Here is a 17,648-nt window from a genome sequence, read left to right on the forward strand (position 1 = left end):
ACTCCATAGCTGGGTCTCAGGAGGATATATTGGTTTCAAACTTCTTATTCAAGACCCATTAGTAATTAAATCAAATAAACAAAAACAAAAAAATCCATCTTAAAGATATATATTAATGCATTAAATGTTGTTAGTAGTCATAATAACAATGCACTTACAACTTTATAGCTAACTGGTTTCATCCAAATGTTACAATTCAACAGTAACGAAATATGTTCCGCATTAATATAGAGTCTAACACCTTCCCTCATCACCTTTTCGAAGCAGTGACACAGCAAGGTGGAGCCGTAAACCTGAAACTGATTTACAAATTGTAGATGATTAATAATGTCTTTGTACAGGGCTTCTAATAAGAGGACACAACGTGCTGTAAGAAGGTTTAGCTGCTTTCCCACCCTAAAGGGAATTAGGTTGAAGATGTTTTTTGCTCTTGCCAATTTAAACAGCATTCAATGAATCAATTAGCCTTTTTCATGCAAGAGCGTTTTTAAATGGAAAGGGTGAATGGGAATTGAAGTGTCACGTACGATGGGTATCTTTATGTGTATTCAAATGTGTGGGACATATGTGGGCGTCTGTGCATGTGTGGGTGAGCAGCATTCCAAACCATCAAAGTCATTCCCATTTTCATGTTTGAGAAATGTTCAAGTCTGTATCCGTCTGCCCATTCTGATTGTTGTTTACCCTGATTCCTTTGTTAAAAACGGAGGGGGAAGCATTAGGCCACACCTGTCAATGCGTAGGCCCATGGCTCATAGGTCTGTGTCAACAGGAAGTGGGAATAAATGAGTACTGTGGGAATATTAAAATTACACAAGGATCATTTACACCTCCACCTAATTCACGTGAAAAGGTTATTAAGCAAGAAGATGGCAAACTTTGCAGGTCTGTTTTTTTTTTCAACAGAGTGTGGGTGATTTTTGACTACCGTTCAAAAGCTTGGGGCTGGTAAGATTTTTTTATGATTTTGGGTCTCACCAAGGCTGCATTTATTTGATCAAAAATACAGTAAAATAGAAGTAAAGTGAAATATTATTGCCATTTAAAATGGCTGTTTCCTGCTTTAATATATTTTACAATAAAATGTATTCCTGTGATGACAAAGCTGAATTTTCAGCAGCAAATACTCCAGTCTTGAGAGTCACATGATCCTTCAGAAATCATTCTAATATGCAGACTTGGCAATCTGTGTTTTGCCATATTGACCTCTGACTGTACACTATCAGGCTTACTCAACCAAATAAATAAATAGATCGACATGAAATATTGAAATAGCTGTCTTCTGAGGTAATTTTCCACTACTGTCGCAATCGATTACTGAGACGTATAGAGTTTATACTGAGTTTGTACGAACGTTGCTATGGATGACAGCGAATATCTGACCCGCAATTAACCAATGAGAATCAAGTATTCCAGATACCGAGCCACTCTGCCAATGATTTGTTGACCGAAAATAACTGCTGTATAAATTATGACGCACTTAACATCGCTCTTAAAATCATATAGCATATGTGATGTAAATAACAGCTTTCTCATTACTTCAAGTGGTTAATCCTGAGTTAATCCTGAGCCCACTGATGCAGGTATTCTAGGTATATAATCACAATATTGCAACTTTTGTTCCAGGCCTTAGTTTCATTGTAGGATATCACATTTGTATAGTCTTGCATAAGTAGCCACCTGCAGCGCTTGACCACATTATAATTGAAAAATTTCTCATAAGCACTTCTTTATGGAAACTGAGAGCAAGCTCTACAGAATTCACCCAACACATCAGCCAAATTAAGCGTGTTTTGCTTGTTATTAATACACATTTCATTTGATATTATACAAGACAACACATGATGAATTAAGACAAAACGGAATTACAGGAGAATCTTTGTTAGCCTCATGTTCTGCAAGGTTTATTTGTTCTCCACAAACCCTCGTTATCCACCACCCACTCAGCAGCCCACACTCAAACACACATTCTCCCATGTACTCTCGATGGCCTGCAGGCTTAATCCTGGGTTGGCTCGGATTAGCAACTTCCCACGTTAGGCTAATTTAATCAGAACACAGCCTCTTGAGAAAAGCAATGCACGGGGGCTTGTGGCACACTGACATTTTACCTGTATCCGCTGTTCGGCTGGTTGCGGTAATCTAATCATTGATATGGAAGGTTATTCTGGCCCTCTGATTCCATCTGTGATGTAGGAAGCTCAGTCATCTCGCGTCCAATCAGACTTTAAAAATAGAAGCCGACACTTCACAAGAATGCCATTATTTCCCGTCAGTCTTTGAGCTGCAGTCCCCACGACTGGCCTTTCTGGCTAATGTTCCTATTGCTTACTTCCTTATTTCCCTGTGCTGTTCGAGTTCACCACAGAGAGTTCAATTGTGTCCGTCCGGTAAAGCATTTACATGTGGGCCAATGAGCTTGTTTACTTTTACAGCTTCCCACATAGTGGCCGAAGGAATCAGTTTATGACCTCTATGAAGTGTTCTTGGGAAAAGCTGGATTAAGTCTAAAACATTGCTGGCTTCCTAGAAACAAGGTAATCCTGCTCCTGCACAAGATTGCACTGTCAGTTGAGCTTGTCTTCTGAATACGGTCCATATGTTGCTTAATTAGTGACGTTAGAAGTCTTTGCAGTATTAAAAGTGGTTGATAATTATTTAGGTTCACGACTCAAGAGTTAAAGAGTAAGCATTAAAACGATGTATTTTTAAAAGTACAATAACCTAGTGCTAACATACTGGAAAGGTTCAAGTTTTGACATTCTTATATTGCTTGATTTCAAAGGAAATATGTCATTTGTTCATGCAAATGAATTCTTTTTGTGCCTTTCAGTTCCTCATATAGTTGACAGTCAAACAGCTGCAAAGGTATTATGAAGCAAAAATTTGACAAAGGAAAACTGGCTGCTTCAAAACCGACAGAATCTGAACAGAATTACTGTATATTTAGCATTAATAAAAATAACACAAAACACAGTACATTTATATATTAAATCCAAGGAAGTTATAATACCTGGAGAAACTTATCTGCCTGCCTATCCGCCTTGCTGGGGCTGGTGTGGAACCCCATAAAAGTATGCATATGAAATCTGGCGTCTTTGCTCATGAGAACTTGTTTTTGCAGCCAAGCCACGTGACTAATCACTCTAGAGCCACAGCAAAATGACGTGGCCACAGTACTGATTGGATGACGAATGGACACACTGTACAATCCCAAACTGTTTACTGGCGTTTATCCAGCCGTGATGTCAAAAGCAACAGATAGACACAAAAATGAGGCGTTAAATAAATGAAGTCAATATTACAATGCACTGATACAACATCAAAACATCACACATGGCTAAATTTGAATGGCCATCAGTGGAGAAATATGGTGTAGTTACAGCATCTACAAGCAGGGGCTGAGGGGCCATGCTAACAAACAAAACCTTGACCCTTAATTGCATCAAGCATTTCTTTGTGATGCTTTATATCACAGTTTTGTAATGATTAAAAATGAAGCGTGAAACGTTGGGGATGAAATGACGTTAAGCATAGTGGAAAAAACCTTTTAATTGCTGACATAAAGAGTATCTAATGTCCAGTGAGAGAAACAGCACACTGGCAATCATGACTTTTCACTGAATCATGGAACAAACTCTCAACCTCTACATACTTTTCATTTAATAACTCTTAATGCTAAGAGGAGAAGAGAGACTGATGCAGTCCATGTTTAGTCATGTCAGCATTTAGCAGGTCAGATTATCTGATATGTGCAGCCGTTCCAGTGCCTACCAGTTAATTAGTTGAAGAGGTCTATTTGTACTCTTGTTAATCTATCTGGTACTACACACGAGGATGGTTTACATGCAATGCTATGTTAATGTTATTCTAATGTTCCTGAGGACTTACATTTAACTTTTTGAGATGCATGACTTGTTGATTGGGTCACTTTTGCACTTTTGAAGGTTCATTAGATGTTTTGTACACTAATATTGCACACTGTCCATGAGGTGTTCTTACTTGACGCAAAACCACACCAGCAACCATCTACTTATTACTTATTAGTAGTGGCTTCCCTTAATCTGAGGCCTTGAGAATTCTAGGAGGGGATCTATTTGGAGGCTTGTCCTCGACTGAACCCATTAACTTCTGCCCATGTAATACCTTATCAGTATTCCGTAACTGCTGTGATAAAATGCATGCTACATAACACCATGGCTAAACAGCTAAGACGCATTGATCAGAAGGCTGAAAGCTTTTACTAGCTCGAGTCAGTAAAAGCTAGCTTTAGCATGCACGTTGACTTTCTGGAATGATGAAGAGTCAGGAGTTCCTGGGAGCATTGCCTCAGTGAGATCGTCATAGCATAACTTGCTGAAAGGGCACTAAGGTGGTAAACATAAATAAGGTCACTGTCAAGCATTTGTTTTGGCATATAAGGCTAGGCTATTCGTTTGGATACTGCAAAACTGCTGTCATTACTTGTCGTCACCGTTTCCGCCATAAACTTAAGTGACCAATGGGCGTCATTGTTTTCCGTCGAGTAACTACAGTCAGTGCATTCCTGACCTCGCCTAACCGCCCAACCTTTCCCGCCCCACCACCAGCTGCTAATACCGGGCCAGCTGACAGAATAAGATCAGCGGCTGGGCTCATGGTTACGTTTGATCTGCTGTCTGCCAACACTAGAAGGCGTCATACATTTGCAAGCGGGTGTGGGGCTTTGCACTAGAGTCTGGGACTTGTCCAAAACAGCATACGCATGTAAATCTAGCCAAGTCTACTTGGGTAGTGCTGGATGGAAACTAGCTTGATGCCATATTTTCCTAGCGTTTCAGCACAAGGACATGTGATTAGGAAACCAGCATAAGTCACTATATTAGGTAAGGACTGATGCATAAACCTGAATCTGCTAGGACTAGAAATTTACTAGGAATTTCAATTGAATGTGCTAATTTGGGGCAATTAATAATAATAATAAAAAGATAAAATGAAAAAAATAAAAATAAATAAATGAATGCCCCATGACCTGTATGTAAATTCCAAAGTAATGTGCCTATAGCATGGGATCCATTTAAGCTTGAAAACCCAAAATGCAGTCTGCAGAACTGCTACTACAGGCAACGCACTTACAGATACAGTGGGGCAAAAAAGTATTTAGTCAGCCACCAATTGTGCAAGTTCTCCCACTTAAAAATATGAGAGAGGCCTGTAATTTTCATCATAGGTATACCTCAACTATGAGAGACAAAATGAGAAAAAAAATCCAGAAAATCACATTGTAGGATTTTTAAAGAATTAATTGGTAAATTCCTTGGTAAAATAAGTATTTGGTCACCTACAAACAAGCAAGATTTCTGGCTCTCACAGACCTGTAACAACTTCTTTAAGAGGCTCCTCTGTCCTCCACTTGTTACCTGTATTAATGGCATCTGTTTGAACTCGTTATCAGTATAAAAGACATCTGTCCACAACCTCAAACAGTCACACTCCAAACTCCACCATGGTCAAGACCAAAGAGCTGTCAAAGGACACCAGAAACAAAATTGTAGACCTGCACCAGGCTGGGAAGACTGAATCTGCAATAGGTAAGCAGCTTGGTGTGAAGAAATCAACTGTGGGAGCAATTATTAGAAAATGGAAGACATACAAGACCACTGATAATCTCCCTCGATCTGGGGCTCCACGCAAGATCTCACCCTGTGGGGTCAAAATGATCACAAGAACTGTCCCAGAACCACATGGGGGGACCTAGTGAATGACCTGCAGAGAGCTGGGACCAAAGTAACAAAGGCTACCATCAGTAACACACTGCGCCGCCAGGGACGCAAATCCTGCCGTGCCAGACGTGTCCCCCTGCTTAAGCCAGTACATGTCCAGGCCTGTCTGAAGTTTGCTAGAGAGCATTTGGATGATCCAGAAGAGGATTGGGAGAATGTCATATGGTCAGGTGAAACCAAAATAGAACTTTTTGGTAAAAACTCAGCTTGTCGTGTTTGGAGGAGAATGGATGCAACTCAGCATTCTAAGAACACCATACCTACTGTGAAGCATGGGGGTGGAAATATCATGCTTTGGGGCTGTTTTTCTGCAAAGGGACCAGGACGACTGATCTGTGTAAACGAAAGAATGAATGGGGCCATGTATCGTGAGATTTTGAGTGAAAACCTCCTTCCATCAGCAAGGGCATTGAAGATGAAACGTGGCTGGGTCTTTCAGCATGACAATGATCCCAAACACACCGCCCGGGCAACGAAGGAGTGGCTTCGTAAGAAGCATTTCAAGGTCCTGTAGTGGCCTAGCCAGTCTCCAGATCTCAACCCCATAGAAAATCTTTGGAGGGAGTTGAAAATCCGTGTTGCCCAGCGACAGCCCCAAAACATTACTGCTCTAGAGGAGATCTGCATGGAGGAATGGGCCAAAATACCAGCAACAGAGTGTGAAAACCTTGTGAAGACTTACAGAAAACGTTTGACCTCTGTCATTGCCAACAAAGGGTATATAACAAAGTATTGAGATTAAATTTTGTTATTGACCAAATACTTATTTTCCACCATAATTTGCAAATAAATTCTTAAAAAATCCTACAATGTGATTTTCTGGATTTTTTTTCTCATTTTGTCTCTCATAGTTGAGGTATACCTATGATGAAAATTACAGGCCTCTCTCATCTTTTTAAGTGGGAGAACTTGCACAATTGGTGGCTGACTAAATACTTTTTTTCCCCACTGTAGCTGATAGCTGGTAGCACAAGAGTAAGTGCACGTTCCTACAAGATGCATTCTTGTATGCAAGACAGAGTGCAACAGAATTGATTAGAATGAAGAGTATCAAAAGTTGAGCTACTTTTAACTTTTACATTTTACTTAATATGTAGCAGAGACACAATGCAATGACCAATGGTATCTGATGCATGTGTACGTACACCATCGGCGGAATGTGCAAAGTGATTTAAAGAAGTGACTTAGGAGCCTGCAGGGGCCATTCACACAGAACGAGTTTATGGGCAGTGGACTAAAAAAACAACAACAACAAAAAAAACGAGCAAGGTCTAGAGATATATTTTTGGAAAAGCTGATTTTAACTTAAGCACTGCATTTTTTAGAATTCTGTGTCATGCGCTAGATGCTACAAAAAGATGCAAGCACAATGGTCAAACGCATCGTCTAGCTTAAGTTTACATAGGAAAAACAATGGAAAAGCAACGCAGTGGAATGCAAAACCGCATTCAGTGTGAACGGCCCTTTGCAATGCATTAAAGGTTACATTTGATCAGTTTGTGTGTCCCCTAGGAATCAAACTTAAGACCCTGGGATTGCAAATACTCCGCCTCTAATTAACATATTGACATATTAGTGTAAAAAAAATAAATATAAATAAAATACAAAAAAACTGTTCTTATATTGTTAATTGATTGTACAGTGTTCAGTCAGAATGTTGCCCCAGCAGTCTTCTGATATTGTGTGCACCCAACTCACTCAATGTACTTGTCAATCAAAAGGTGCTACTTTGAGAGTATAGATTCATGCACAGACATTCGAGTTTACTTTTTTTTAGGGAAATAGTAGGTCTATGTGACAACTGGATTTTCCCCCAATTGGTTTTCCATGCAGTGCTGCAGGGTTGATTCCGCTTGTGTAATGCATTCTGAGGAGCAATGTTTTGCACTTAAAAAATCTGAGCTGTTTTCCAGCTGGATACCTTACGTGGGAAAAAGAGATGGGGGCGGAGAAGAAAAGTGTTTCTTGATTGGTAAGTTTAAGACTAGACACTTCTAGGTGACATGGAGTCATACGCTGGAGACTGTACAGGAAGTCTTTGGATTCTGGCATGTTTAGGGGGAAGGTTATTTGAACTCAGTCAATTCTTGATGTGCCTTACAAAGAACGTTTCCCCTGAGAAAAACACTGCCTCCTCAAAATGAGTGTGCCTCAACTTCTCTGGCCATAGATTTAAACCTTTACAGTACACTATACAAATGTATGTATTATGAGCAGTCAAACATGGCTTTACTGAAACCGTGCTGTAGAGTTTATGTACAGGGTTTCACTCTGTGAGCGAACCCTGTGCCCATGCCTCACCCTCGCTTTCCCAGTCAACTGATTTAACAACCTCACCCTTCTGGAATGTGACACTTTGCTTGGTGGAACACAAGACCGCCGCAAACATCACTATTAGCCTGAGGGAGGTACAAAGAATTAGCACAACCTTCCGCTTACTGCAGCAGTAACATGCTTTATTTGCAATCAATAATTAAAAAGTATGTCCTACCTAAGTACGTCCTATAATAACACAGAAAGTTAGCCATTAACATTCCCATTCATCTCCATTGTGAAGCTTGGACCCCCGGAAGTAAATGCCTGGTAGCCAATCTGATCTCTCTGGAAAGATATATGCAGCCAGATGGTCTACTTGCGACATCTACTAGCAGGGGCTAATTGTTCAATGATAACCAGCCAAAAAAAGACAGAAGGAGTCATTATTTTTGTAATTCTGTTTAGTAGGCCTACCACAAAAAAAAAACTTAAGAAGTATACTCAATATGACTGCTACGAAAGAACTATGAAGGAATGCTATGCTAAATGCCCACATGTATAATTGATTACTTGATTGATTACTCCTCACTAGATCAAAGTTGTCAAAGTTCAGCAAAAATATTTTGAGGTGTGTTGTGGATTTGCAGGTTTCTCTAGAATGCTTGCTCTATGTTCTATTTGTAGACACCTTTGCATGTGTGGGTGAGAGCGACAAAAAAGGATGTGGTGTAGGGTCTACATTGAAAAACAGCCCTAAAAGACTGACCTAAGAGCTGCTGCTTTTCTCAGAACTTCAGCCTTAGTCAGTTCCAGTAACTGCAGAACTGGTCGCGGATCTGAGCTGGTCCGTATGTCTGTGTAGGCGGGAGCGTTAGGGCTCTTAAGAAGTATACTCAATATGACTGCTACGAAAGAACTATGAAGGAATGCTATGCTAAATGCCCACATGTATAATTGATTACTTGATTGATTACTCCTCACTAGATCAAAGTTGTCAAAGTTCAGCAAAAATATTTTGAGGTGTGTTGTGGATTTGCAGGTTTCTCTAGAATGCTTGCTCTATGTTCTATTTGTAGACACCTTTGCATGTGTGGGTGAGAGCGACAAAAAAGGATGTGGTGTAGGGTCTACATTGAAAAACAGCCCTAAAAGACTGACCTAAGAGCTGCTGCTTTTCTCAGAACTTCAGCCTTAGTCAGTTCCAGTAACTGCAGAACTGGTCGCGGATCTGAGCTGGTCCGTATGTCTGTGTAGGCGGGAGCGTTAGGGCTCTGCGCCCACTCCCAGCCTGCATGCAGTATCTCACAGCCACCTGAGAGTCTGAAGCTGTGCAGACTGCAAGCGAAACAAGGTCAGAGCTTCATGCAGCAAGTTTCTTACAGCTGTCTGTTTTCCTGCAAACATCTGTAGCATGACTGTTACACCTAAGCAAGATCCCTGCAACAGAGATGTCCAGTCCTTCTCTGGGAGCGCCATTCCTGCAGAGTTCCGCTCTGGGGTGTCCAGTCCTGCTCCTGTGGGGCCACCTTTCAGACATTTTTAACAATTAAACACACTTGAACCAGCAAATCAAGATCTTTAGGAAACTTTCAGACATGCGTGTTGAAGCTTAATTCTGCAAGAAGTTTGACCTCTGGGAGCAGAGTTGGACAGCCCTGGTTTAGCTAGACCCTTAATTAAACACACCTAAACTGTTATAGGTACTATGGGAATAGGTAAATAAGCAGAATAACAAAAGTGCAGTAAACAGTAGAACTATTTGCTTTACAAACCAGTGTTCATGATTATTATAATAAATTAAAATAGTATTATAACAGTGGACATTTCTAGATCATTTTGTACCAATCTGGGATGTTTCTTCAAAACCATTTGGTGCTCTAAGATGGGACATCTTGTTCCTAAAGTTTCATATCTGCATACAGAGGTTTATAAAGTTATTATGAAGAGTTTTGCTAGGGCTGGACTTCTGACATAAAACTGTCCTTTCTCAAGACTGTAGAATGGTAATTACGTTTATCCTGTAGAGGAAGTTTAAGAATAGAGGTTATACTCACACTTGAGATGAAGGAACAAAATATGAAAACAAGGGAAACATTGTGTGACATAAATAGAACCTTGTGGTTCCTTAACGAACCAAAGCAATCTTAAAATCTTTGCAACACTGATTTTTGACACCACCAGAACGTGAAAAAGTAAAAATTCTCCTTTTGTCAACATACGTATTCATTGTTGCCAATGGTTTTTCATGCAATTTGGTCAACTATTTAAAATGATTTCATCACAAATATACAGTAAACATGCAAGTTATGCAGTGCAAGGAACATTTTAGACACAACTGAATTGTACATGTGCTACTAGAGCAAGCTGCAGCATGTTGCCACGATAGACGTTCATAAAGACGCATGTGGTTTAATCTCGTAAAACTCCAGTCGGCACATGCTTATAGCTCTGGAGCTGCCATGTAAAATCACTCTGTACTTAAGCAAATTCTAGACTTTTACACCACAATGTTCACTGTCTGTTGGATGTTTCTTCTGGCAGCATAGACTAGCTGTATTTCTAACTCTGTAGCTGGCTTGTGAGTGCCTTTAGCCAATTATAAGTTTTTAGGGAACTAGAAAATGAATATGAAGGCAGCTTGAGTAGGATGACAATTAGTATAATGGTTCCAAGAATTAAAGATGCACAGAAAAATTAATGGGTAAAAATAGTATATTTTGTTCAAAAATAGTGACATTGATTGAACAATGAATATTAATTGATTCGCTTCAGTTTCTCTGGCGTAAAACTTGGAGATCATTTAGGTTTAAACAGTACCATACTGTCCCCTTTCTGTCATGAACAGTACTGTATTCATCCTCAAACAAATTTATATCACAGCAAATACAGCTTAAATTAATTTTGTGAAACTCAAACAACATTAAAGTGACAGTATGTTTTTTCAAATTAATTTATTGTTAATTTTATCCACTGTACAAAGCAAGCAGCTAAGTCTTGCGGTTTCTGACGTCACTGGGGTGGGGAACAGACAAAGCCGGAGACTTTTTGACACTGACAGAATATCCTACGGGGAAACAAAATGAGAAATTTGACATAAGTACATTCATATGCAACATTCATTATACTGTATTTAATGAGTGTAGTCCTGCATGTGTACATACCAACACAAATCATTTACTCCAATGCTTTGACAATTGCCTCGCTTGCCTCCATGCTGATCAGAACCTCCGCCCGGGCTGCTTCACCTGAAACGCCCACCAGTTCCGACTGGGCCTTCTCGAGGTTTGCTTTTGCCATCTGTACAAAAGACATGGCACTCCTGACATTTGGTTCACATTCACTGTAATCTTGAAACTGATGTATTGGGCGACGATTCAATCTATAACAGCTGACATTATAAAAGGTGCCATCAATTGGAACAAGTGTCATACAGAACCGAGAACTTCAATATCTTGAAGCACCTTATAAGTGAGAAAACTCATCTTTGCCTTAAAAATCAATGCTACTGCTGCTTAAGCCACATTCTAGACTAGCATGGCCGTTTTCTCAACAGTGTGAGCAAATAAACGTGGCCTCTTTCCTGTGAAGGACATTTGTCACAGTGGCGATTACACAGTGTAAAGGCCAAACATTGCTAGGAGTTAAAGGTCTCTCAGTGGGGATTTGACACATCTGCACCACTTCAACAGTGACTGACCTTTCCTTCCTTATTAAACAGCAAGGCCCCCGAGCACAGCTATCTCTAGGAAGAATAAAAAAAGCGGCCTATTTATGTGGAATGAACCTGAAAGTGCTCTATATTCGGTGTCGGAAAAAGGGCAAGTCTGAGAACATCCCTTTTGGAATGGGCTCATTTTCGCTGTGCCATTCCGAACGCTCGACTCGTTCTGAGAAAGCGGTGACTAACAGAAAATAAAGACCGTTGTATTTCTATGTATTGATGTTGTGTGGAGGATAAACAGCATGAATACAATCAAAGGGTGGTTTGAAAAAGTTCCAAAAGCTAGATTTAAATGATAATCCTATAAAAGGGTGTCTATAGACTTCAATAAACAGATAATAGGGCGTTTCTGAAACGGTTGTTTGAATTTTCAAATACAGTACGACTATACAGATTCAGCTTCATTAAACAGTCCTCTTTTATAACCTCAGCAGTCTTTGTTTTCAAAAATTGTAAAAACCCAAAACACCTGCCCCTTTAATTCTTGAAATTGTACTCGTAACCCATTTTTCTTGCATAATGTGACACATTTCGCATAATGTGAGTGAACTAAAAAAAACCCATGAGGAATGGATTGGATTGTGAAAAGTGGACAATGAAGCCATACTTGAATGAGTTTTCTAATTATTCTTTGCGTTGAGATAACAGCATAGCAGGGACTCACTGTGAGGTCCAGGCTGTCCAGAGGAACGGCCTCCTCTGCCAGCAGTTGCACTGAAGAGTCGGCATTGACGGTGACTGATCCGCTGCTCACTGCAAAACACAAACCACGTTTAATCTCAAGCACCGATGAGAGCTCACAGGTCACGTTGTATTGTTCGTTGATGCTTGAAGAGGCTCTCACTTGTGGGACAATCCTGACCTCTTCTGGATGAATTTCTAAAAGCAAATTAATGTCTAAAAGGAATCAGTATGTCAGTTAAAAGTGTCATGTGTCTTTACGGTGGATCACATTTAAATCTACTTATTTCACCAAAGAAAATCATGTTACAAATCTGAATCACTCCCTTTAAGTGTGCTAATGAGGACTAAAATATCCACAAGTCATAGTCACATCCATCATCTATTTTGTCAGTCTGGATTTAAATTAAATAAGGGTCAAATTATTGTTCAGGAAGTAAAAAATTCTAAAAATTACCAAAGCTAAAATTACTTTCAATTAGTGCTGGGCAACGATTAATCATATTGTTATACACAACGTTCAATAATGAATTCAAAAGTAGTGTATTGTGCACTTTTTTCATTTAAAAGTACTGCTATATGAACAAAAGTGCAATAACATTTGGCTTGCAAACACTTTAAACAAATAAGGTGCTTTTTTTACAGCAGTATTCCTTTTACATAGTAGCAGTTAAAATATTTATTGTAAATCTTACCTTATAACATTAATGTAATCAAATTAAATATAAAACCAAAGCTATCTGCCACTGCCAGGGCATTAACGTTTTTATAGAAAATATTTTATAGTTTGTTATAGAAAAACAAGTTATGCTCAGAGTCCAGAGCTTCGATCATAACAATATAACAGGCACCTTCCGAGTAGAGACCTGCACGATCGCGGGACCCAACGCAACATATTGCGGTGCGGGACATTACTTGATGGGCGAGTGCGGGTGCGAGCCGGTAGAGACTTGTGTGTGCGGGATGCGGAAGAATAAGGGTGTACTCACTAGGGCTGTCCAAAAAAAAGCGAGGAAAAGAGGGAAAATTCAAACGAACAATTGCTTTACTTGAGTCCAGAGCCTCGATCATAACAATATAACAGGCACCTTCCGAGTAGAGACCTGCACGATCGCGGGACCCAACGCAACAGATTGCGGTGCGGGACATTACTTGATGGGCGAGTGCGGGTGCGAGCCGGTAGAGACTTGTGTGTGCGGGATGCGGAAGAATAAGGGTGTACTCACTAGGGCTGTCCAAAAAAAAGCGAGGAAAAGAGGGAAAATTCAAACGAACTAAAAACGAACAATTGCTTTACTCCGAATTGCTTTTATTTTAAAGTGAAAGTAAAATGGGCACACCGCTTTTACAAGCTATTTAAAAGCGAGGAAAAGAGGGAACGCCCCGCCCCCACGGTGATACCGGTATTGTCACACGTCGATTAACCGGTGGGAAAATTTCCTCACCGTCACAACCCTACTTTAAATATATACTTTTTAGCTCATTTTAAACTAATTATTTGATTAATTTGGTTGTTTGATTCCATGTCAGAGTTTCAGAAGGGGGTCAAATCATTTAAAAAATAAATAAGTTAATAAACATTTAAACGGTTAATAATAAAAAAAAAAATTTAAGCATGGCACTAGCAACACCAAAGGCATGGGTCAAATTACCAGGGAATGCATGAACTAATCAAATGCAATGTAAGTCGCTTTGGATAAAAGCGTCAGCCAAATGCATGAACATCAATTACAGAAAGATGTACAGAAAGAAAAAATCTACATGAAATATCTACCCTTTGCTCTACGGTTAAAAATGATAAAGACTAGTGAAAACTATTTTTCACTTAAATGTTTCACTAAATTAACAAGCACCATAAATTTGCTTAATGGATAACTACACTATGCATAATCCTGAAGGAAGAATAATCCTACACGACCCATAATGCTGAAATTATCCTCATGGAAAGTCTGTTTTTTTTTTGGTGTTTTAATGTCATACCAGCTTCCTTGGCTATTTTCATGGCAAGTAGGTTCTTTTCGCTTCAAATCAAATACTGCAGTTCATCTCAGATCTTGTTGGTTTGGAATTTTCTGAAATCCCTATAGGGAAAATGAATGGAACCAAGGCCAAAAGAAGTGGGTGCCCATTATTGAGCATTATAATGGTTGGTATAACAGCACTAGAGAACTCACCAAAATACTTAGTAGAGGAACCATCGTCATTGAAGACGGTGACTACGCCGGGCCGGAGCACCTGCAGTGTGGGGACGTGGGCTGGTAGGATACCAAAAGCACCTGTCAGTGTTGGGACATCAATCTGTTTTACACTGGCTTCCTTGAAGAACACCTGCAAAAGACATAAGCTTCACTGCACCAGATGAACACAGTTTGATGTTAAATATGAAAGCTGGCAACCAAACTATTAAAAGATTGAACTGCCCAAAGGGACAACGAAGCTCAATGCATTAACTATGACCGCTGTGCCCTTGTTGAACAAGACATTTAACCTCAGGTCACTCTAGGGAGACTTACTACAGTGACAGTGCACTTAGAAAAAATGATGAAACAATTGAAATTACAATTATTAAATACAAAGCGACTGATCAATTGGGAACATTTCTTTAAAAAAAAGTTCTGCTAAACAAAGGGTTCCAACACCATCTGAATAACGACAGCAATCACGGGAGAGTGATCAGTTGTGATACTAAATAAGGATGTTAAAAATCATTTTTTAAATATTTTAAGATTGCATTCACAACAAGTAGAAAACCAAAAAATTCATATTAATAATATTTTGAAATTTACCAATGCTTAGAGAAAAATGCAAGACAAAAAAGCTCCAGAAATTTGAAATGTGGGGGCACCAAAAATGCAATATGGTGATTCTAACATTAGATATTTTATATCCTGTGGATGGGTTTAATGCTAAAACATACTAACAAAGTACAGCTGTCAGATTAGTTCTGTATTCCTTACGTTCTGTCTGATTGTTTTTTTTAATGATATTTGTGCATTTACATACATTTATTACTCTGACATTTGATATTGATCTGATTTACCAAGATTGTCAAATCATTTGTATTTTTTATAAATGTAATTTACAACTGTTTCTATTTTATTAAATTCTATTAAGTACCCATCATTCTGACAAATTGTATTGTAGTTGTTTCGTACTAATCACACAACACATGCTTTTTTTTTTTATTAAAAAAAATAAAATAAAAATGCTCCTGAAAAAAATTAAATAATAATAATATTAAATAATAAAAATTATATTAAATAATTATATTAAATAAAAAAATATAAAAAGGTTTTCTGTCGCTAATTAACTATATAAATAACAATAATAATTTTTAAATACCCTTAAATATTTGCAGGTTTTGCATGAGTGTGAAAACATGTCAGATCAATGTGTAAAAAAATTTAAAAACACAAGTCAAGGTGATCGGAAGCAATGCTAACAGTCTGCTGAAGTCATTCAAACTTTGGTCCATGTTTTACAAAACAAAAAAACTAAATCGTATTTATTTTTATGGTGTCAACATTTTACAATGTTACATTAAATGCATTCGCTTCAGATGCAAAATTATTCATCTAACGTTACACCACAATATCTTGATATATTGACGAGCTTAGCCATGAAAGTAGCACGCGCAGTATGCACGAGTACAAACGAATTAAACTGCAACTAGAATAACGAGGCCTGAGCCCGGAGCGTCGGTACCTGCGTCGGCGACGCGAAAGTGAAGGACATCTGAGCGGCGGGCGCGTCGGCATAACAGCGCGCGTGTCTCAACGCGGGCACCGCGCGACGAAGGAGAAACCTCGCTGCCATCATTTTTACCACGTAGTAGCGACCCGACCTTTACAGCACAGTAACGCAGAGCCTCGGCTTCCCAGTCCACCCTGACAGACAGACAGTGCGCGGCTGATAGGACAAGGGCACGGGCGACCTTTCCCGTCAGGCCTTGCGAGGACTGTGGGGCTGATGGGACATGTAGTTATTTTCCTTAATGCGGAGGGTGTAATTAATTCACATAAATATATATATTTTTTCAACATTTGTCGTGCCATTTTTATATAGATTTGTTTTACGAATGATGTGTTGTTGTTGTTGTTTTAATTCAAGAAACAAAAATGATACTGAACAAATCTATCTTTAGGAGAACATTAAAGAGCATTAACAGAAGAGCAATAAATACATCAATTAATATTACATAAAATAAAATGATAACTATAACTATAATTTACTAAATGAATTCAATAAATAAACAGAAACATTAATAATTAATAATCAGAGGAAATAACTGAATAAAACACCTGAGAATATATTGATGTCTATCAACCTTTTTATTGAAGAAATGTTTTTGCATTACAATACATTTTAACAATTAAGTCCACATACACAAGAAAGAAGAACCATCTTAATCTGTAAGACAGCATTTAAGAGTAGAGATAAAATAAATAAGTTAAATAAATAAAATAAAGTAATAATAATAATACCCTAATGATAATAATAATAATAAAAACATACATATAAACTACTAAACAATAGTTCCAATTATCTACAGTGGGGGAACTATACAAGAAACAAATTCCTCCATGAAATCTAACAGCATGTCATTCTTTTTGTTATTAATTTGAATTAGACTCTATCAAAGATTCCGATTCCAATAAAAAAATTTATTACATTTTGGTATGCATTTGGCAAATTTGTGTTTATGAATGTAATAGCCTATTTATCTTGCAAAATGTCAAAGTTAACGACATAACCATTCTGCTTTTGTGTGAATTAGTGTAAAACATCTTTTAAAGAGAGCATGCAATTAACATTTCTTTGAACAAATAAAAAGGCACTAACATCAGACCAAAATCTAAAAGACAAATCACATTTATAACAAGTCTTCCTCATGTGCGTTTATGCAACGTCTATCAACTTTTTTTTTTTTTATTAATGCCAAGGTACCAAATATAAAAATACAGAGAATATCAACATTACACGCAAAGCACCATTTATAGATGTATGTAACAATAAATAAATAATGCAAAACGAAAGATTTAACAAAATAAATGAAAAAGATGAAATAAATTAACCGTTTTAAAAGCCTTGAGATTCTTGGAAGATTACATTTTTATAAACAATATATAACGGATTTTGATTAGTGAATTTACTGCGGTGAATATGACATTTTGCAAGAAGTAATAATAGGTTAATAATAAAATATTCATTCATTTTATCTTTTTGTA

General features: G+C 38.3%; 1 protein-coding gene and 1 long non-coding RNA gene across 2 annotated transcripts; one reads left to right on the forward strand and one right to left on the reverse strand.

Moving 5' to 3' along the window:
- Positions 1-10,954: 10,954 nt before the first annotated feature.
- LOC107569937 (ATP synthase subunit delta, mitochondrial-like) lies at positions 10,955-16,381 on the reverse strand. Its single transcript, XM_016256111.1, has 5 exons — positions 16,126-16,381; positions 14,595-14,748; positions 12,404-12,492; positions 11,180-11,315; positions 10,955-11,082 (listed from the first exon to the last, which is right to left on the reverse strand). Exons 1-4 carry the CDS (start codon positions 16,237-16,239, stop codon positions 11,193-11,195), a joined length of 480 nt encoding a protein of 159 aa, XP_016111597.1. The 5' UTR covers positions 16,240-16,381; the 3' UTR covers positions 10,955-11,082; positions 11,180-11,192.
- On the forward strand, positions 14,015-14,600 carry LOC107569938 (uncharacterized). The gene is made up of 3 exons (XR_001606966.1): positions 14,015-14,367; positions 14,472-14,476; positions 14,557-14,600. It is a non-coding gene; the product is annotated as an uncharacterized lncRNA (long non-coding RNA).
- Positions 16,382-17,648: the final 1,267 nt, after the last annotated feature.

This window comes from Sinocyclocheilus grahami, unplaced genomic scaffold (genome assembly GCF_001515645.1).
Source record: "Sinocyclocheilus grahami isolate Dianchi unplaced genomic scaffold, SAMN03320097.WGS_v1.1 scaffold1397.1, whole genome shotgun sequence".
NCBI lineage: Eukaryota > Metazoa > Chordata > Actinopteri > Cypriniformes > Cyprinidae > Sinocyclocheilus > Sinocyclocheilus grahami.

Excerpts from the sequence above, each read along its gene's own strand:
- LOC107569937 (XM_016256111.1), bottom strand. The coding sequence starts at position 16,239 with ATGATGGCAGCGAGGTTTCTCCTTCGTCGCGCGGTGCCCGCGTTGAGA. Across the intron at positions 12,493-14,594 it reads TTCCTCTACTAAGTATTTTG|TGAGCAGCGGATCAGTCACC; the intron begins GTGAGTTCTCTA and ends TGTGTTTTGCAG. Across the intron at positions 11,316-12,403 it reads TGGACAGCCTGGACCTCACA|ATGGCAAAAGCAAACCTCGA; the intron begins GTGAGTCCCTGC and ends TCTTTTGTACAG.